This window comes from Caretta caretta, chromosome 16 (genome assembly GCF_965140235.1).
Source record: "Caretta caretta isolate rCarCar2 chromosome 16, rCarCar1.hap1, whole genome shotgun sequence".
Lineage (NCBI taxonomy): Eukaryota > Metazoa > Chordata > Testudines > Cheloniidae > Caretta > Caretta caretta.
Window position 1 is genome coordinate 5,346,134 of NC_134221.1, and position 21,504 is coordinate 5,367,637.

The following is a 21,504-nucleotide window of genomic DNA, read 5'->3' on the forward strand; positions in this document are numbered from 1 at the left end:
TATCTAGCCCTTTCCTAATGGGTCTGTTCGCTTTGTTGACTGCTGCTGCACGTTGAGCAGATGTTTTCATACAACTATCCATGATGACTCCAAGATCTCTTTCTTGAGTGGAAACAGCTAATTTAGACCCGATCGTTTTGTATGTATAGTTGGGATTATTTTCAGAGTGGCAGCTGTGTTAGTCTGTATTCACAAAAAGAACAGGAGGACTTGTGGCACCTTAGAGACTAACAAATATATTTGAGCATAAGCTTTCGTGAGCTACAGTTCACTTCATCGGATGCAGGATGAAGTCAGCTGTAGCTCACGAAAGCTTATGCTCAAATAAATTTGTCAGTCTCTAAGGTGCCACAAGTACTCCTTTTCTAGTTGAGATTATGTTTTGCAATGTGCATTACTTTTCACTTGATTTTATCTGCCATTTTGTTGCCCGGTCACCCAGTTTTGTGAGATCCTTTTGTAACTCTTTGCAGTCAGTTTTGGACTTAACTATCCTGAGTAACTGTATTGTCTGCAGATTTTGCCACTTCACTGTTCACCCACTTTCCCAGATCATTTATGAATATGTTGAACAGCACTGGTCCCAGTACAGATCCTTGTACCATTTACTAACACAATAAAAAATATAAAATATGAAGAATCCAATGAATGTATGTTAAGCTATATAATTGCTTCATTAAATATGTATACAGTCTATCCCTTTGGTTAGCTAAAAGCACCAAATTATACCAGCCATTGAGAATCAATCTCTCTTTAAGACTATAACAAAAAAGCAAGAGATTAAAATTTATTATTTCATAGAATATCAGGGTTGGAAGCAACCTCAAGAGGTCATCTAGTCCAACCGCCTGCTCAAAAAAGCAGGACCAATCCCCAATTTTTGTCCCAGATCCCTAAATGGCTCCCTCATAAATTGAGCTCACAACCCTGGGTTTAGCAGGCCAATTCTCAAACCACTGAGCTATCCCTCCCCCTATTTAACTTCCTGTTATTAAAATCAGTCCATCCTATATAAAACTGGTTTGTGTCCCTCTCTTTTTCTCAAGGAGAAACTTCTATTTTCCCATGTTAAGTATCCTCATACCTTCTTGTCAACTGTCTAAATGGGCCATCTTGATTATCACTACAAATGTTTTTTTCTCCTGCTGATAATAGCTCATCTTAATTAGCCTCTTACAGTTTGTATGGCAACTTCTACCTTCTTTGTGTGTGTGTGTGTATCTCTCTCTCTTCTTACTGTATGTTCCATTCTATGCATCCGATGAAGTGGGCTGTAGCCCATGAAAGCTTATGCTCTAATAAATTTGTTAGTCTAAGGTGCCACAAGTCCTCCTGTTCCTTTTACCATTAAAGTGCTCCCCTTTGGCACCCCATTCTCCACTTACTGGGTGGAGAAGCTCAGGACCACTGCCTTGCAGCAGGGTGGTGTGGTAGGGGCTTCTTCTCCGAAGGAGAATTCCCGGTGTGTGGCTAGAATCAGCCCATCCATGGGCTGCTCTTTCCCGCATTGATCTGACCTTTTGCCCTCTGTGAGCATGAGAAGGGGAAACAGTTTTGATTTGCAAAAAGAAAAGGAGTACTTAGTCGAACAAATATATTTGAGCATAAGCTTTTGTGAGCTGCAGCTCACTTCTGATTTGATTTCCACTCTGAGTTTGTCCCCATAATCCTGCTTCAGAGCAGGGAGTGAAATTAGGCTCAAGGATTGCTCCAAAAATATTTCAAGCAGTTATAATCTCCCTGTCCTCAGAGGCTAGTCTTATTGCCTTCCTCCCTACACATGGAACCTTCTGTGCATCTGAAAGGAGATACAGGGATGAACTCCCCAAAAGCTTCAGCTCTCTCTTGCATGAGATCTACATGAGGCAGATGAGTTTATTTCCTGTGGAGGCCTCATGGAGTATGAGTGGGGTTGCAGTAGAGGGAGTTTGGCCCCAAAATCCTTAACTGCTTTCTCCAGTGCTGGAAGTGCCCATGCTGTATTCAGTGCCCTTCATCCATGGTCCAACTGAGCTCTGCAGGCAGCACAGCTGCTGATGCAAGATTGAGGTGCCTTCTTTCATTTAGTACAGAACCCCTCTGGCATCACTCCCATCACAGAGGTGAGGAGCTGTTTGCCCCAGAGCCAGTTTTTCCAATCCTGCCTACCTCCTTTCCCACCTGGGGGAGAGGGGTCCAAGATGACCCCTCCACCCCGACTGACTTGAGAGAAACTGCACTATCCCCAGAGCCAGCCAAGCTCCCCATCAAGTCATTCAACAAGCAGAAGAGTGAGCACGGTACACAGACCTTTCCTTTTGCCACTGGGTTTTCTTGGCCCACCTCTCTCCTGAAGCCTACAGGGGGCACCAGCCCCTGCAAATGCCTCAAAGGGGAAGCAGAGCCAAGGAAACAATCTCTCCAAGCAACAAAAGCTGTCCTGGGGTCCAAAGGGGAATTAGACAATGCTGAACTGTTAGAAATTTTGAAAAAGTTTCAAATTTCACTCCAAAAAACCTCTGCAACTCAGAGGTCTGCATGAGAAGCCTGGTGCCACAGAGGCAAAAAAGGATCAAAGGATTGGGGACCAAGGCACTTGGAAAACCACTGAGATCCACAAAATCTGAATTCAGCACTCAGGCTCCCTAAGAATGGGATTCACACAAGCCAGCACATACAGCCACCTGAACTAGCCAACAGATGCCAAGAGGGGGGAAATGTGGTAAGTCACAACCTTCTCAGGGGGTTCATGCCTAGAGTCCAGGCTGAAGGGAGGTGCCTAGTTCTGCTTGGGATTCTCCACGAGCCCTCTGCTGGAGTCAGGCTTCCTCTGCAGGAAGCTGCTAGCAGGAGCTACTCCCCGCTAGCTTTTAGCCAAGTGGTTAAGGTACTCACCTGAGTTGAGGAAGACTCCCACTTCAAGTCTCCCCTCTTCCAGCTGGGAAGAGATTTGAACTTGACTCTATGCCTTTAGGAGGGTGCCCAAACCACTGGACTAGGGGATATTCTGATGTGCAATTCTATCAATCTCTCCTGTTGAAGCTGGTCCACTTTGGCTAAATAAACATTGGAGCAGGGGGACTGGATGCCTGGCTCTTTGCCTTATCTGGCAGAAGGGGGGGGAATACAGCTGAGGGGGGTCTCCCCCATAACCTTAAACACTAGGCTAAAAACCGAGAGCTCCTTCATCTGCCCCCAGCTATTTTCCATAGAGTTAAGCGACATGGAAGTATACCTGCCACCTTAGGGCCCACAGGAGTTCCCCATATTCATGAACTGCTGCAGGGTGCATACCCAAAAGCAGAAACTTAGGCCAGGTCTATGCTAGGAAATTGGGGTGGTGTAACTACATCACTCATTTAAAAAAAACCAACCACACACTACACCCCTGAGCAAGTTAAACCAACCTAAACCCTGCTATTGATGGTTATGCTGAAAGGACTTTTCATGTTGACATAGCTACTCCCTCACTGGGAAGCAGAGTGCATACACTGACAAAAGCAGCTGCCCAGGAAGCGTCTACTGCAAAAATTTAAGGGCCCATTGAGTTTAGATACCTACAGGATTCAGTGGCAGCGGAGAGGAATTTTTGCCAATAGCAGCAGTGCACAGATCTGTGCCTTAGGCACCTAGAGGCAGTTATGCACCTCAGTCTCTGGGCTCCAGCCCCGAGTATATTGACTTCCCCCATATTGGTCAAGGCTCTCATTTCTCCGAGCACTTTAGACAGTGCTCAACTCTTAAAGGTGACATAGAAGCTGCTTTGTTGCTGTAATGATAGCCAGATGAGACCTGAAAGGCATCAATAGAAGATTCCCCATATTAATCAGACATGATAAACTAGGCTCCTCCCCTTCCAAAAAGCCCCAAATTAATAGGCACCTAATTTGAATCTTGGGCATCACTTTTGAATTATCAGCCAGCATGAAGGAATTTCAGGCTCTCTTCACCTGAAAGAAGCCCCCCCAAAAAACCAGGCAAGCCTGCAAAATTGAAGCGGTGGTGTTTTTGAAAGCAAGTTAAATTTTTTTAAAATACAAAGTCCTTGCATTTCACTGAGCTGGGACAACACAAGTGGAGTACAAACCTAGTCTTTTGAAGCCATCCACTATTTACGCTGCAAACATTTACAGCATAGAGTATTCAATAGAGGTATTTAGTAAGTTCTCTCTAAACTAACACATGGAAAGTTTATTTATAATTATGCATTTCAGGTCACTAGATGCACAACTACTCCATACCTCTGGCAGAGTAGTCTTATTTCAGTCCAAGTGGACATTGCAAGTAGACATCCTTATTTGAGTCTTACCCACAGTAGTACATGTAAAACTATTTTTGTTCTGTATTTTCTCCAACTAAAATTAAGAGCAAAATAGGTAAGTACTTATGCAAAAATAAACTACGATATTTTGTTTTCCAGCCTTCAGACACAGCTATGCCTTAACATTTGGGAACAATACCCGGAAAGCCTACCAGAAAGGGCAGACACAAAACTCTGCGCTGTGAAAAATGCTTTAATTGTGGTGTCTGTACAGCATTTGACATGAAGTCATCAGGAAACAGAAGTGGAAGGTACACAGTAAAGACATGAATAAAGACAAGTTTCTGAATGAGAAGGGAGTTCATACAGCTTTAAACATAATTTACAGGAGTAGCTACTGCACAGGTTTTATGCTGCCTCTTCCTCAGCTTCCTCCTCAAACTCCCCCTCCTCCTCAGCTGTGGCATCCTGGTACTGCTGATACTCAGATACCAAGTCATTCATATTGCTCTCAGCTTCAGTGAACTCCATCTCATCCATGCCCTCTCCAGTATACCAATGCAAGAAAGCCTTTCGGCGAAACATAGCAGTGAATTGCTCAGAAATGCGCTTAAATAACTCCTGGATAGCTGTACTGTTACCAATGAATGTAGCAGACATTTTCAGGCCCCGGGGTGGGATATCACAGACAGCAGTTTTAACATTATTGGGAATCCATTCAACAAAGTAGCTGCTGTTCTTGTTTTGTACATTAAGCATTTGTTCATCCACCTCTTTCATTGACATGCGGCCTCTAAAAACTGCAGCTACTGTGAGATAGCGGCCATGACGTGGGTCACAGGCAGCCATCATGTTCTTTGCATCAAACATCTGCTGTGTGAGCTCTGGTACAGTTAAAGCACGATATTGTTGGCTCCCACGGCTGGTGAGTGGAGCAAAGCCAGGCATAAAAAAGTGCAAACGGGGGAAAGGAACCATGTTAACTGCTAGTTTACGCAAGTCAGCATTAAGCTGACCTGGAAAACGCAAGCAGGTGGTAACTCCACTCATGGTTGCTGACACCAAATGGTTCAGATCACCATATGTTGGAGTAGTTAACTTCAAGGTTCTGAAACAGATGTCATATAGTGCTTCGTTATCAATACAATAAGTTTCATCTGTGTTCTCTACAAGCTGATGTACAGAAAGAGTGGCATTGTAGGGCTCCACTACAGTGTCCGATACTTTAGGAGATGGCACAACACTGAAAGTGTTCATGATCCTGTCAGGATACTCTTCACGAATCTTGCTGATTAAGAGGGTGCCCATGCCAGAGCCAGTGCCACCACCAAGAGAGTGGGTAAGCTGAAAGCCCTGAAGACAATCACAGCTTTCTGCTTCTTTCCTTACAACATCTAACACAGAGTCAACCAATTCTGCACCTTCTGTGTAGTGGCCCTTTGCCCAGTTGTTTCCTGCTCCACTCTGACCTGGAAAACAGCCATTTTCACTTCAGATTAACACAGCAAGCCATTTGCTTGCAAGCAAAATGAAGGATGAGCCCCAAATGATTGCATAACCAGGGGAAGCCCCCACACCCCACCCATGATTCACAGAATATCAGGGTTGGAAGGGACCTCAGGAGGTCATCTAGTCCAGCCCCCTGCTCAAAGCAGGGCCAATCCCCAATTTTTGCCCCAGATCCCTAAATGGCCCCCTCACAATAGCTCATAACCCTAGGTTTGGGGGACCAATGCTCAAACCACTGAGCAATCCCTCCCCCCTAAAGTACTTGCTCTCACTGCAACCCAGGTACAAGATGCCACTCAAGTATTTTAAAAAAGATATTTCATACTACTTTACTTTCAACTTAGTGTTAGCATTCAAAAGGGTCCGCTTTGCGCCCCCCCACATTAACTTTTGCTCCCTGCACTAACCGGTGCAGCCTGAACTCGCTTATCTGAGGTGCGCTCAGAACTTCCCCTTTATCTGCCCGCGACCAGCTCCAGCTGAAGGCGGATGCTGGACCGTTTACCGCGCTGCTGCCAGTGCCGCCCTCCCCCTCGCGGCCCCCGTCCCGCGGGCAGACCCGCCGCCGGCCCGGCCCGCGCCGGCCCCCGCCTTACCGAAGACGAAGTTGTCGGGCCGGAAGATCTGCCCGAAAGGCCCGGAGCGCACCGAGTCCATCGTGCCCGGCTCCAGGTCCACCAGCACCGCGCGCGGCACGTACTTGCCACCTGCAAGAGAGGGAAGCGCGTGAGCGCGGGGCCGCCGGGCGGGAGGGGCGGTGGCGGTGGGGGGGGGGGCGGCGGGAGCCGGGCCGAGCCCTACCTGTGGCCTCGTTGTAGTAGACATTGATGCGCTCCAGCTGCAGGTCGCTGTCGCCGTGGTAGGTGCCGGTGGGGTCGATGCCGTGCTCGTCGCTGATCACCTCCCAGAACTGCAACAGACGCACGGGTCAGGCGGGGCGGGGCAACCCTCCCCCACCCTGCGGCAGCCGTTCCTCCCCGGCGGGGCCGGACCAACCCCCCAGCCCGCCGCGGGGGCAGCGACAGAACTGACCTTGGCCCCGATCTGGTTCCCGCATTGCCCGGCCTGCAGGTGCACGATCTCCCTCATGGCGGCGGCGGCGGCACCCAACACCCTTCAACGGCAACAGTCACGCAGCAATCTGCACAGTAGCTGCGTCACAGCGGCCAACCGCCACCGCTTATATACCAACGGATTGCGCGCGCACCGCGCCTGCCCCCGCCCACAGCCCCTGCCGACAGCCGCTAATGGCCGCTCAGAACGAGGCTCAGCAAAATAAGACCTCGCCTGTCGGTTAAAACGCTGTCGCTCAAATTGCTAATCCCGCCCAATTCCAGTCCGCTCTCTATTGGTCAGACTGTTCAACTACCTGACGTCACAATTAGCAATCTCCCTCCTCAGGACTCTCCTCATTGGCTCGATTGAATGATTGATATGGTGAGTGATTGGCTGTTTCCCTTAGCAATGAACTCATGTCACACTGATTAGATGAAAACGAAGTTGTCTTGGTAACCGCTGTTAAGCCCCAGCAGGAGCTAGGTGGTGGTTTGCGAGGGGAGGGGAAGCGAATTCCTGAAGTTATTTACGTAGGTTACAGGGCGTAGCGGGTGAGTTACGGAGCACGGGCTGCCTGGGAGCGCTGCGTTGTGGCCGTAAAGGGAAGTTTTCTTTCGTCGCCAGGTTGCAGGGGACGCGGAGGCAGCGGTTACCCTGGAAGCAGCTGAATGTAAACAGCGCAAGCCCTTGCCCAGCCCCCGCCCTCCACCCTGTCACCCCACAGAGACCCCGCCCCCCAACAGCGCCCCCCGCAACCCCGCCCTCCACCCTGTCACCCCACAGAGCCCCCGCCCCCCAACAGAGCCCCCCGCAACCCCGCCCTCCACCCTGTCACCCCACAGAGCCCCCGCCCCCCAACAGAGCCCCCCGCAACCCCGCCCTCCACCCTGTCACCCCACAGAGCCCCCGCCCCCCAACAGAGCCCCCCGCAACCCCGCCCTCCACCCTGTCACCCCACAGCCCCCGCCCCCCAACAGACCCCCCCGCAACCCCGCCCTCCACCCTGTCACCCCACAGAGCCCCCGCCCCCCAACAGAGCCCCCCGCAACCCCGCCCTCCACCCTGTCACCCCACAGCCCCCGCCCCCCAACAGCGCCCCCCGCAACCCCGCCCTCCACCCTGTCACCCCACAGAGCCCCCGCCCCCAACAGAGCCCCCCGCAACCCCGCCCTCCACCCTGTCACCCCACAGAGCCCCCGCCCCCCAACAGCGCCCCCCGCAACCCCGCCCTCCACCCTGTCACCCCACAGCCTCTGCCCCCCAACAGCGCCCCCCGCAACCCCGCCCTCCACCCTGTCACCCCACAGAGCCCCCTCCCCCAACAGAGCCCCCCGCAACCCCGCCCTCCACCCTGTCACCCCACAGAGCCCCCGCCCCCCAACAGAGCCCCCCGCAACCCCGCCCCCCACCCTGTCACCCCACAGCCCCCGCCCCCCAACAGAGCCCCCCGCAACCCCGCCCTCCACCCTGTCACCCCACAGCCCCCGCCCCCCAACAGAGCCCCCCGCAACCCCGCCCTCCACCCTGTCACCCCACAGAGCCCCCGCCCCCCAACAGAGCCCCCCGCAACCCCGCCCTCCACCCTGTCACCCCACAGAGCCCCCGCCCCCCAACAGAGCCCCCCGCAACCCCGCCCTCCACCCTGTCACCCCACAGAGCCCCCGCCCCCCAACAGAGCCCCCCGCAACCCCGCCCTCCACCCTGTCACCCCACAGAGCCCCCGCCCCCCAACAGCGCCCCCCGCAACCCCGCCCTCCACCCTGTCACCCCACAGCCCCCGCCCCCCAACAGAGCCCCCCGCAACCCCGCCCTCCACCCTGTCACCCCACAGCCCCCGCCCCCCAACAGAGCCCCCCGCAACCCCGCCCTCCACCCTGTCACCCCACAGAGCCCCCGCCCCCCAACAGAGCCCCCCGCAACCCCGCCCTCCACCGTCACCCCACAGAGCCCCCGCCCCCCAACAGAGCCCCCCGCAACCCCGCCCTCCACCCTGTCACCCCACAGCCCCTGCCGCCCAACAGAGCCCCCCGCAACCCCGCCCTTCACCCTGTCACCCCACAGCCCCTGCCCCCCAACAGAGCCCCCCGCAACCCCGCCCTCCACCCTGTCACCCCACAGAGCCCCCGCCCCCCAACAGAGCCCCCCGCAACCCCGTCCTCCACCCTGTCACCCCACAGAGCCCCCGCCCCCCAACAGAGCCCCCCGCAACCCCGCCCTCCACCCTATCACCCCACAGCCCCCGCCCCCCAACAGAGCCCGCCGCAACCCCGCCCTCCACCCTGTCACCCCACAGCCCCTGCCCCCCAACAGAGCCCCCCGCAACCCCGCCCTCCACCCTGTCACCCCACAGAGCCCCTGCCCCCAACAGAGCTCCCCTCAGCCCCATCTTCACCCCGCCCTCCACCAGCTCCACTCCCCCCACAGAGCCTATCACCCTGCCCCCCAAAAGACCCCCACAACCCGTCCTTCACCCTGTCACTGCACTGCCCCCCACAAGCCCCTGCCCCCCAACAGGGCCCCACAACTCTGCCTTCACCCTGTCAGCCCACAGCCCTGCACAGCCCCTGCCCCCCACCAGCTTCAGTCCCCCACAGAGCCCATCACCCTGTCCCCACACCCCTTCCCCAACAGAGCCCCCCTCAGCCCCACCTTCACCCTGTCTTCCACAGCTTCACTTCCCCCACAGAGCCCTGCACAGCCCTTGCCCCCCCAGAGCCCATTACCCTGCCCCCACCCCTTTTCCCCAACAGAGCCACCTGACCCCCAACAGAGCCCCCCTCATCCCCACCATTCACCCTGGCCCCCACCAGCTTCAGTCTTCCTTCAACAGATCACCCCACAGCCTCTGCCCTCAACAGAGACCCTGACCCCCACACCCCTGTCCCAACGGAGCCCCACTATCACCTTCCACACACCCTGCCCCCCACAACTACTGCTCCCCTGTCCCTTCACAGGATCCGCCCCCATCAGCCACTTTCCCCAACACAGCCCCACCCTAACCCTTCCCCACACCAGCCACTGCCCACTGCCAGATCCCCCCATAGCCCTGTCCCCAACACAACCCCTCACCCTGCCCCCCACTCCTGCCCTAACAAAGCCCCCCACAGCCCTGTGTCTTATCCTGCCCCCAAAACAGAGCTCCTCACGGACTTATCCCCACCCTCCTTCCCACAGCCCCCTGCCTGCCTCCCAAATACAGCTTCTCCCACATCCCCCACATACCTCACCCTGCTGCCATCCCCTCATAGACCTCTCCCCAACATAGAACTCCTCCCAAAGCCCCACACCCTCTTTTGTAAGCGATATATGGGACTGATATGCCTTGAATGATTGATTAATGATTCAATCTGGCCCTCAGAAAATAGGTCTGGTCTACACACTTACATCAATATAACTACGTTGCTCAGCGGTGTGAAAAATCCACACCGCTGAGGTTATACTGACCTAACCCCTGGTATAGACAGTGCTATGTCAGTAGGAGAGCTTCTCCCATCAACATAGCTACCGCCTCTCGAGGAGGTAGCTTAACTCCCGTAGTTGTAGAACATCTTCATTAAAGCGCTATGGCAGTGATGCAGTGTTTTAAGGGTAGACCTGCCCTTAGAAAAACTATCCACCTCTGTTTATCCCATAATAGGATCCACCTATGAAAACAATAAGAAAATGGTCCATATCATGTGAGGCATTTTGACTAAAAACCCATACAGATCAGCCAAAGTTGGGTGTTACCTTCATTTAGCCAGTTTCTTTAGTTCAAGAGAGGATCAGCAAGGCAAGGGTCTCTCATTTACATACATATACACATTTTTTCTCTCCCAACCTCTCTAAAAGACTCCGAGTTACCAAACAAGTCACACCCTGTTTTCCGTTGCAAAGTGGAGTTGAGTGGGTGAATCAAGAAGAGATGAGTGGGAAAGCTGCAAGTTAAACAAATAAGAAATGTGGTTGTAAGATTGAAGGTCAAATTAGGCAAACCATTACCTGAAGAAATCTAAACCACAGGCTTTCACACCAAATTATAAACTATACATTGTTTCCTTATAAATCAAATATACCTTGAATAATCTGTCTTTCACCCTAAATTAGAATCTGCACATTTGTTTGCCTTGAAAGTCAGATTCACATCCTTCTATATGTGGAAAATGTCTCTTGTTCTGTTTTAGGTCCTAACTAATATGAAGTGCTTTCAAAGAACATATAGAGTATGTCCTCCAAATATAGAAGACTATAAGGATTTTGTTGGTTTATATTGTAAAATAATCACTCCACTGTAGAAGTAATCGTAATTGTCTGGCACAAGGAAAAAGAAATGTTGATATAAACCTGTGTATAACACTGGGATATTAAGAGAAATTGCTGAAAGGAGGTAGGTATGTAAAATATTAAACAGTTAACTGGTTAACTAGTAAGCATTAGTCTTGCCGGTTAGCCCACCTTAACCATTAACCCCCAGCCTTGGGGACCGCCAGAGCAACCCCAGGCTGGCCAGCTGACCCCAACCCCGGACAGGCCAGCCAGCTGACCCCAGCCCTGCCAGCCAGCCCAGCCCCAGCCCCTCTCCCTTTAATTGGTTAACCAATTAAACTATATATTTTTAATCATTTAAATGATTAACTTTTTAAACAATACTTACATGTCTAAAAAAAGGGATCCCAATTGATAGTAGGGGCACATAAGGAAGTACAATCCTTGAAATAAATCAAACTTTAAAAAAGCCTTGGATAAGAAAGGGGTATACACCTTTCACATTTGTTAAAAGAAAAGGAGTACTTGTGGCATCTTAGAGACTAACAAATTTATTTGAGCATAAGCTTTCATGACCTACAGCTCACTTCATCGGATGCATTCAGTGGAAAATACAGTGGGGAGATTTATATACATAGAGAACATGAAACAATGGGTGTTACCATACCATACCATACTGTAAGGAGAGTGATCACTTAAGGTGAGCTATTACCAGCAGGCGGGGGGAAGACACCTTTTGTAGTGATAATCAAGGTGGGCCATTTCCAGCAGTTGACAAGAACATCTGAGGAACAGTGGGGGGGGGGAGAATAAACATGGGGAAATAGTTTTACTTTGTGTAATGACCCATCCACTCCCAGTCTCTATTTAAGCCTAAATTAATTGTATCCAGTTTGCAAATTAGCTGGAGGCCATCCAGACCACACCACACAATCCATTGTCTACAGCCAAGCTCTAAGTTTATTAAGATAATGCTGAAGTAAAAAGAAAATGGTACAGAGTTTAGGCATAAAAGTTTCTGGTTTTCAGGGAATAAGGTACAGATTATCAAGGGGTGCGAAATTCGATTTAGGAGTGGGTGGCGTAAGGAATACATAATCTGCAATCTTCCCGATTGGGGGTAAAAGTTTAACAGGTCAAAGTACAGACATTGAGCTATGGGGGTATGTTGTCCATGTAATGGCTGTGTTCAGGTGTGGAGTATAATGAGTGGATACCATGGTGAGGATGGATCTGCCCTCATTTGGTGGGATTTAATGTTCAGTGAGTTTATGGTTCCAGTTCATATGGTCCAATGGAAAAAAGTCTCTCAGTCCCTTTCCCATAGTTCATGCACGATGTCGTACCGGCTCACATCTCCTGTAGCTGTCGGTGGCCAGTGATGTGTTCGATGTAGATGTCCCTGGACCATCGGATGGTGTCCGAGACCATGAGGCGCCGCATGAACCATGCATAGCGTCAACCAATCCCACAGGTCTGCAGCACACGCTCGTTGCAGGGGTCCCAAGCGCCCAAGACTCCGATGATCAGGGCATCCATCTGCATCTCGTAGCCCTTCGCTCTCAGGGTGTCAGCCAGGGGGGCGTATTTTTCCAGTTTATGAGCTCGGGATTCGCGGAAGGCCAGGGTCCTGTTCTCAAAGGAGACCATGATGTCAACGAGGATGATCTTTTTCTGGGCCTCATCGGTGACTACCACATCAGGTCACAACTGGCTGTCAGTACCGGGGATGGCGCAGTTCACGGCGACCTCCCCCAGGCACGGTGCGATGGCTTTCACGAGGCGGTTCTGGATGGCATTGTGGTGCAGCTGCCAGGCTCTGGAGTGGGGCTTGCAACTGCACAGGACGTGGGGCAGGGTCTCTTTGGAATAGCTGCACTTTCTGCAACGCTTGTCTCGGTTCCCGTGGCGGACGGCTCCGTTGAGCGGGACGCAGTTGAGCCGGGCGCGGTGGATGAACCGCCAGTCGGCAAAACGGGTGAAGCCGCCCCCAGCGAGGAAGTGGTTGCTGGCATCCCATTTGCTGGTCAGTTCGAAGGCTTTACCCTGGTCCGGTTTACGCTTCAGGGTTTCCATGTACAGCGAGTGGATGGCCGCCTTCAGGGTCCTCTCCAGCATGCCTCTGGTGCTCGTGGTGACGATGGTGTTGTCGTCGGACCTGATCTGCGGCACCAGGACTCCCAGCTCCTGGAGCTCCTTGCACCACTCCCAGCGGCAGCCAATGTGCTTCCCCAGGCGGCGCGTGGCATTGCGAGTGCGGGACCAGAGTGAAGCGATGTCACCACCGTCCCGTCCGAATTCGCCATCCAGGGAACCACTCAAGAAGCTGGTGATGTCTTGGTTGGAGGGGACTCTGCCAATCCGCTTCTTTGTTGCATCATGGAGGGCGTTTGCTGCGATGTTCCTTACCATGGCTTCGGGACATGTCAGCAGGCGGAAGGCGTGGGTGATCACCGCAATGTCAAACAGGTCACCCATGCGGGGGACATTGGAACCGCCATGCCTGTGGGCGATATAGACCAGCTCGTTGCTGGCTGTCTGGGGAAGGAACAGCCACTTCTTCACCAGCTGCCGGACGATCTTGTCTGCCTTGTTGAGGGGTACCTTCGCCACCGCAGATCCCCTTAGGACAAAGGAGATGCAGGGAATCGGGAAGGTGTTCAGGGCGTTTATCTTCTGCCATGGTGCTAGCAGGCAGGCGTCGATCTTGGCGGCATTCTGCAAGATCTCCTGGATGGTGTCCTTGGGTGTCTGCCGGACACGGAAACCCATCGGCGTGCCGAGGTGCCGGTACGCCTGCCCCTCTGCCAGGGGGATGACGGGCTCGCCCTGGATCTGGAACCTTGTCGTCTGCACCAAGTCCCTTTTGCTGCCATCGATGTGGAGAGATGCACACTTCTTTGCATTGAAGCGGAGCCCCATCCAATCGGGAGCTCAACTGATGGCATCTAGCATACGTTGGAGGTTCTCTGGTCATCTGCGGTCAGGACCAGGTCATCTCCATAAGCCAGGACGCTCACCCTCTCACCGTGGAGGTTGAAGCCATCTGCGCCATTGGAGATCGCTCGCAGCAACGGCTCCATGGCAAGGTTAAAGATAATGGGACTGAGGGGACAGCCCTGCTTAACTCCACTCCGGATCGGGATCTCGGCGGTCTCCCTTTGACCGAGCGAATCGTGGTGCTGCATCCCTCGTACACCTCTCGGATCACACGGAGGAAGTTCTCTGGCATCCCAAACTCCTGGAGCGTAGCAAAGATGTGGTAGTGGGGCATGGACCCAAAGGCGTTAGCCAGGTCGAGCCATGCTACCGTGCACTGCCTCCGCGCCCTTCTGGCCGTTTCAATGGTGGTTTGAAGGACAAACCATCATGTCCTGTGTTCATAGCAGCCCTCACAGGACATGAAGCCTTTCTGGGTGGAGCGGATGGCTCCCCCGCTCTCCGACCACTCCGTGATCCTCGTCGCCAGGCAGCTGGCATAGAGCTTGTACATCGTGGAGCAGAGGGAGATGGGCCTCCAGTTGCTGGGGTCATCCCGTTCACCCTTCTTGTACACCAGTACCATCATGGCCTTTTTCCAGGAGCTGGGAGGCCGGCAGAATCGCTTGCACTGGTTGAAGAGTGTGGCAAGGACCAGGCAGCTGGGATCTCACTTTTTCAGGAGGCTGTAGGGGATGCCGTCTTTCCGAGGAACTGTGTTTTTTGTTTTTGAGAGTCTGGCCATCACTTCCTTGGGTGTATAGTCAGTTTCCAGGACACCTGCTTCGTCAACACGGGGCAGGGGGCGGAGGCACTCTGGGCGCTGCGTGTCATTCTGGGCTGTGCGGTCGAATACATCCTTGAAGTAGCTGTAGAGACGCTCAGCTGGGATCGTGCAGTATGGCAAGGGCCCGTCGAGGATCTCCCTCGTGGCTTTGGAGCTGTTTGCCCGGTACAGCTTTTGGATCCTTGAAGCTGCTGCTGGATCGTAGCGGTGGCTGGCGTCTCTACTTCTGGCTCCCCTGGTGGTGGTGTTGAGGTTTGGAGCAGGCGTTCTGTGGGCAGGCGGGGCGTTCTCCTGGTTGGAACTTCTCCTGGGAGCGGTTTCCGCAGACAGTTCTTGGGTGAGCCTTGTTAGGGGGCTTATTCCTTCACCCACTTACTTCCCTGGTCCTTCTCGCATGAATAGAGAGCAACAATACCCGAAGTCCAAAGGTGCAAACAATTCAATGTTTATTGGGGTGAACTTCCAGCAAGCATGATTCCAGTTTCCTTCCTTAGTATCCTCCTTCCCAGTTCTGACACCACAGAGCCTTACACCTGTGTCCCTGTTCCCATTCCTACCCTTAGCCAAACATGATTCCAACTTCCTTACTCCCATTCCCTGTTCCCATTTCCCCCTTTAGCAAAACATGATTCCAATTTTCTTACTCCCATTCCCTGCTCCCATTTCCCACACCCACATGCCCATGCCCACCCCCACCCACACCCTGTCACTTCCTCATTGACTACAGATTATATAGTAAAACTTGAGTTCTGCTTAGCTATACCTTAACCAATCATTTTCCTGAAATTTAACTAACCAATCCTAACATATTGTAACATGATTATGTAACCAATTATATCCCACCACCTTAATTAGTTTACACCCAGCAAAATTAATTATACAGCAGACAGGAACAATCACAGAACCAGACAGAGATTATACAGACAAACAATAGCAAAGTGGGAACTACAATGACAAGACAACACAGAAGTGAGGATTTCACATCCCAGCTATTGATAAGTGAGTTCTTGCCAGACAGGATGCCATCAAACTAAGTTTCCTTTTACATTTTCTAGGCACTTCCCTTTCTCTGGAGGTGATAGGAATACAATCCTGTCCTGATAGTGCCTAACAGCCCAATAGCACCTTATTTCAATGTGACTAGTTTGGAATGTGAGGATGTGACCGTTCGCTTCCCAGCTTATGGCTGCCTCTGCTGCTTAGCCAAAGGCCTGAGCCTAAGCACAGGGCCACAAACTGTCACAGTAAGAGAAGGCCCTTACACTGGCAGACAGTGGTTTTGATTCTTTCTTTTATACCTCTGGAACTAGCCAAGTGATAAGAATACACCTAAATTCTTAAAGTACAGGCCTTTGCAGACAGGCCTGAATATCTATATCCTAACAAGCCTGTCTACGAGGAAGTCGAAGTCGTCAAAGGAAGCTGTCGCTTGTAGCTCCTCGGTTCAGGCAGTCTGCCACGGAGTGGCAGCCCTCACCATCGGCTGCTGGCCCTCATGGTCCTGGACCTCGTCTGGTGCAGGCTCAAAGCCTGCATGGTTGGCCTGCTGTCTATCTCGTGGGTCAGGATTCCCTTCGGTTGGGTGCTGGGGCAGGATCTCTGGCGGGATGCTGGCATTGCTAGTGGTCGGAGAGACGCGGTCTGGCTCGGGGGTTTGCTGGGACACCGCTGGTCCTTCTAGGAGTGGCTGCTGCCTGGGCAGTTGCTGCTGAAGCGTGAGATCTCCCATAGGCAGTATCCCGCAGAATGGACCTGGGGGCCGTGCTGGGCCATCTGGCGATGAAGGCCCGGTGTTTTGCTGTGGCTGCAGGGCTGGTTCCTCCAGTAACGTCTGGAGCTCGCAGGGCGGTCTGAGGCTTGGCACTGGCTCCTCTGACTGCTGGAGTTCGCAGGGCGGTCTGAGGGGCGGCACTGGCTCTTCTGGCAACAGGATCTCGAGCAGCTATGCGTGGTGGGGCACTGATCCTTCTGGGGATGGGGACGTGCTGGGCAGGGGGCAAGGTAGTACTGAATCATCTCAGTATGGAATCACAGAATCACAGAATCTCAGGGTTGGAAGGGACCTCAGGAGGTCATCTAGTCCAACCCCCTGCTCAAAGCAGGACCAATCCTCTGATCCCTAAACGGCCCACTCAAGGATTGAACTCACAACCCTGGGTTTAGCAGGCCAATGCTCAAACCAGTGAGCTATCCAGATTTGCTTCGTGACATGAGAGGGTGAGACGGGCTTCCTGCTGGCGAGGACCTGGGTGATGTTCCCCGCGGCAGCAGGTACCTTCTTGATCGCAGCACCCCGTTGCGCTGGCCTGATGATGGGGGCAGGCTTCTTGATGGCAGCTTGCACAATCGCTTTTCTTTGTTGAGGCTCAGGAGCAGCAGGCCGGCGCTCAGCAGGAGGGCTGGGAGCCGGGCAGGAGACTGTGTTGTTCCCTTGAGGCGTTTCCTGCAGGTGACTTGGTGCGTCTTGCATTGCTTCTGTGTCTCAAAGGGCAGGCTGCAGAGGGCACAGCTGAAGGCAACCCGCTTGCTGTGGCATCTCTTCAGATGCCTGGTGATGCCACCGAGGAGGTGGAAGCTTCGGGGCGGAGAACAGATGGGGTAGATGAGCATGTCCGCAGTGAGGGGGTACTGCAGGTAGACGGTGTCCTCATTACCTTGCAGCAGGGGGGTTCCAGCAGCATCAGCGGTATCGCTGGCTGGTTTATCCTGATGTGGGCGGTTGGGGTCGAGACGTCCGGCTGGGCGGTCATCTGGCAGGGACCTGGGGTCCCTCTGGGTGGTTTCTGAGGCTGGGCAGGCATCTGGCGAGGCGCTGGTGACCCTCTGGGTGGTCTCTGGAGAGATGCTGGTCCCGTCTATGGAGATTCCTCTCTTGATGGTGTGAAGAGCACCACCAGCGTCAGGGACCTGGGCAGCTGCAGGGGTGGGAGGTGGTCACCTGAGAGCATCTTGCAGCTGCAGAGTGGGGGGGCTCTCCAATGGCGGCTGGTGTTGCTGGAGAGCGGGGGGCCTCTCGCTTGGCAGCTGCTGTAAGGTGGGGGGGGCTTACCCATGGTGGCTTGTGCTGCTGGGGAGCGGCGGGGATGTTCCTTCTGGTTGTGATGTCCCGACAGGCTGGCCTCAAAATGCAGGATCTTCCTGGAACAGCATCTCGGAGGGGGTCCTTCGAGCAGCCACCGATCTTCCCCTTCGTGCTGCTGCTCTGCAATGTCCTGGAGGCACCTAGGACCTTCTTCGTAGTCACTGTCCGAGAGACCTTCTGTGGAGCAGCAGCGGTGATGGTGGTGGTAGTACACAGTGCAGCTGGGGATGTCTCAGGAGCAGAGAGAGGATTTCCTTCCAAGGTAGCAGCAGAAGAATACACCTTCAAAGCAGCATCAATTTTTTCAAAAATGGAAGCAGGAGAATCCATCTGCCTAGGGGCGGTCAGGGTCCCATCCACATCGAAGAGGCATAGGACCACACCACATGATCCATTGTCTACAGCCAAGGTCTACGATACAACTGCATTTGCTCCAACCCCTCAGACAGAGACAAACACCTACAAGATCTCTATCAAGCATTCTTACAACTACAGTACCCACCTGCTGAAGTGAAGAAACAGATTGACAGAGCCAGAAGAGTACCCGGAAGTCACCTACTACAGGACAGGCCCAACAAAGAAAATAACAGAACGCCACTAGCCATCACCTTCAGCCCCCAACTAAAACCTCTCCAACGCATCATCAAGGATCTACAACCTATCCTGAAGGATGACCCATCACTCTCACAGATCTTGGGAGACAGGCCAGTCCTTGCTTACAGACAGCCCCCCAGCCTGAAGCAAATACTCACCAGCAACCACACACCACACAACAGAACCACTAACCCAGGAACCTATCTTTGCAACAAAGCCCATCGCCAACTCTGTCCACATATCTATTCAGGGAACACCATTATAGGGCCTAATCACATCAGCCACACTATCAGAGGCTCGTTCACCTGCACGTCTACCAATGTGATATATGCCATCATGTGCCAGCAATGCCCCTCTGCCATGTACATTGGTCAAACTGGACAGTCTCTACGTAAAAGAATAAATGGACACAAATCAGACGTCAAGAATTATAACATTCAAAAACCAGTTGGAGAACACTTCAATCTCTTTGGTCACTCAATTACAGACCTAAAAGTTGCAATTCTTCAACAAAAAAACTTCAAAAACAGACTCCAACGAGAGACTGCTGAATTGGAATTAATTTGCAAACTGGATACAATTAACTTAGGCTTGAATAGTGACTGGGAGTGGATGGGTCATTACACAAAGTAAAACTATTTCCCCATTTTTATTTCCCCTCCCCCCATTCCTCAGACGTTCTTGTCAACTGCTGGAAATGGCCCACCTTGATGATCACTACAAAAGGAGTCCCCGCCCCCGCTCTTGTGCTGGTAATAGCTCACTTTAAGTGATCACTCTCGTTACAGTGTGTATGGTAACACCCATTGTTTCATGTTCACTATGTATATAAATCTCCCCACTGTATTTTCTATTGAATGCATCCGATGAAGTGAGCTGTAGCTCACGAAAGCTTATGCTCAAATAAATTTGTTAGTCTCTAAGGTGCCACAAGTCCTCCTGTTCTTTTTGTGAATACAGACTAACAGGGCTGTTACTCTGAAACTTCACATTTGTTATACACCAGTGCCATCTACTGGGTAGTAGTGGAAGCTGCACAGAAACAAAGCTAAAATCTGAGGACCCAGTTGGTTGGTACATATCCAACAGGAATCAGACGGTGGCCCCCTCCAACAAGCCCTGAAACTAGGGGATATAAACTGAGGTCACCATGTGCTATGCTCAAGGGAATTGATTGATTCCAGTACAAGAAGCTGCAGAACTAAGTGAGATCAATGCCTGGACTAGCCATGTGGAAAGTACTCTTCCCCCATCCCAGAGTTCAGAGAATGAGATTTCGTTTCAAAGATTGTATTTCCCCGTCTGTTCTTTAGCATAAATAACTGGAGGTTATCTTCCTGCATCTGCACACTCTAGTAAGACCTCAAATAACCATATTTTACATTTTAACTGCTTTATAAGTCTAAGCAAATTGGCCTACGAGAGATTTAAAAGAAATGTTTTAAGCAGTTGCTTCTAATATTCTAATCTTGACCCTTTTGGACCAATCTAGTGAAAAAGAAATAACCACACTCTTCAAAATGCCTTAAAGACAAGGGCACCTTTGGAAGTCTGGTAAATGTTAGGTACTAAACAATTCAGAATTGATCGTAAATAAATGTAATAAGAAATGTTGGTGATTTGCATTGTTCCTTGGTATAACTGCGGAGTCTCCACTCTAGTCTGTGATAATTGCTTGCAAGTCTGTATTGTGTGTGTCGTATGCAATTGGGTGTGTCTATGTTTGAGTCACGAACTGTTGATGTGGTTCTGGGTGAATTAATAAATTATTGATTGGTTAAGAATAACCCAGTGTCCTGATTTGATAAATGGTGCTCAAGTTAAAAGTTGATCTGAAAAGAACCCAGCATTAAACTAATAAGCTAGTTCTCCAGGGACTCAATAAAAGGAGTTATCCTATTGGATTCTATTGTATATTGGCAAACCTAGTTTGTTAGATTTCAGCTTTAAAATCTAACTGGCACCATGGCAAATTCACAAATTGACCCCCTTTCACACTTACACCCTGCCCTCCCCCCTTACACAAAGACCCCATACAGCCTGGCACCCACAGCCTTGCCCCCTCCCCCCACTCTCCATACCATAGCCCCCTGCCCTCCAAACAGAGCCCCCTACAGCCATGCCCTGTAGCCTGCTCTCCTGACACAGCCTCCTGCTCTCCTGACACAGCTCCCTCCCCCAGCCCCCTACACAGACCCCACAGAGCCCCATTTCTCACCTTGAACCCCAACAGCCCTCTGTCCCTGCAAATACAGCTCTTCCCACAGCCCTGCCCTGCACTCAAACAGCTCCCCACAGTCTTGCCCCTTGCCGTGCCCTGCCCCCCATAGCCCTGCCCCTCCCTGCCCCGTCAGGGTCCCCTTGGAGCTGATGGGAGAGCTCCTTCCCCTTCTCCCCACTGTCCTGTTAATCTGCACAAACCTGACTGGCTGGGGGAGAGTGCCAGTCACACACAGAGAATTAACTCTCCCTCTTGGGAGGGTTTGAAAGAATTGGGGAAGGGATGAGAAACAAGCCTGGGAAATTGAAGAAGGAAACAAAGGTGAAGCAGGAGCCCTATGTTAGGTAGAGAGGAAGCTGCTTGAAGGGAACTGGCTCCTGGCAAAAGGGGACTCTTGTAAATGCCTAGCCAGGAACTGAGCCCAGTGCTGAGCTCACGCCACATGCCAGCCCCAGCCCAAAGCGCAGGGACAGGCTGGCTTGACTCACAATGGTGGGGCAGAGAGTCTGTGTGTCTACCCAGGTGTGGGGACTGTCCCCTTACTTACATTCAGTGGGGCTGTTTTGGTTGGCTAGCTCCCCAGTACTAAAAGAAAGGGGAAGGGTCGATGGGGTATCCAGGATCCTGACAGTCCCCAGGAACAATGGGGAGAGGCCAATGCTCCAGATCAGCCTGATTGACAGGGCGGGCAGGCTAATAAGGGAGTCAGGAGGCCAGGGGGGTCCATCCTCCCTGTGAGCTGGAATTGCCTGGGTCAGACAGAGTGGGGACCCAGGGCAGCTGAGCTGGGG

The 21,504-nt window shown here is 52.3% G+C and overlaps 1 protein-coding gene across 1 annotated transcript; it reads right to left on the reverse strand.

Moving 5' to 3' along the window:
• Positions 1 to 4,475: 4,475 nt before the first annotated feature.
• TUBB4B (tubulin beta 4B class IVb) lies at positions 4,476 to 6,931 on the reverse strand. Its single transcript, XM_048822430.2, has 4 exons — positions 6,782 to 6,931; positions 6,551 to 6,659; positions 6,346 to 6,456; positions 4,476 to 5,709 (listed from the first exon to the last, which is right to left on the reverse strand). The coding sequence occupies exons 1-4, from the start codon at positions 6,836 to 6,838 to the stop codon at positions 4,649 to 4,651; spliced, it is 1,338 nt and encodes a 445-aa protein (XP_048678387.1). The 5' UTR covers positions 6,839 to 6,931; the 3' UTR covers positions 4,476 to 4,648.
• Positions 6,932 to 21,504: the final 14,573 nt, after the last annotated feature.

Coding starts and splice junctions, on each gene's coding strand:
- TUBB4B (XM_048822430.2), bottom strand. CDS start 6,838: ATGAGGGAGATCGTGCACCTGCAGGCCGGGCAATGCGGGAACCAGATC. Junction 6,660..6,781: donor GGAACCAGATCGGGGCCAAG/GTCAGTTCTGTC, acceptor CGTCTGTTGCAG/TTCTGGGAGGTGATCAGCGA. Junction 6,457..6,550: donor CTACTACAACGAGGCCACAG/GTAGGGCTCGGC, acceptor CCTCTCTTGCAG/GTGGCAAGTACGTGCCGCGC.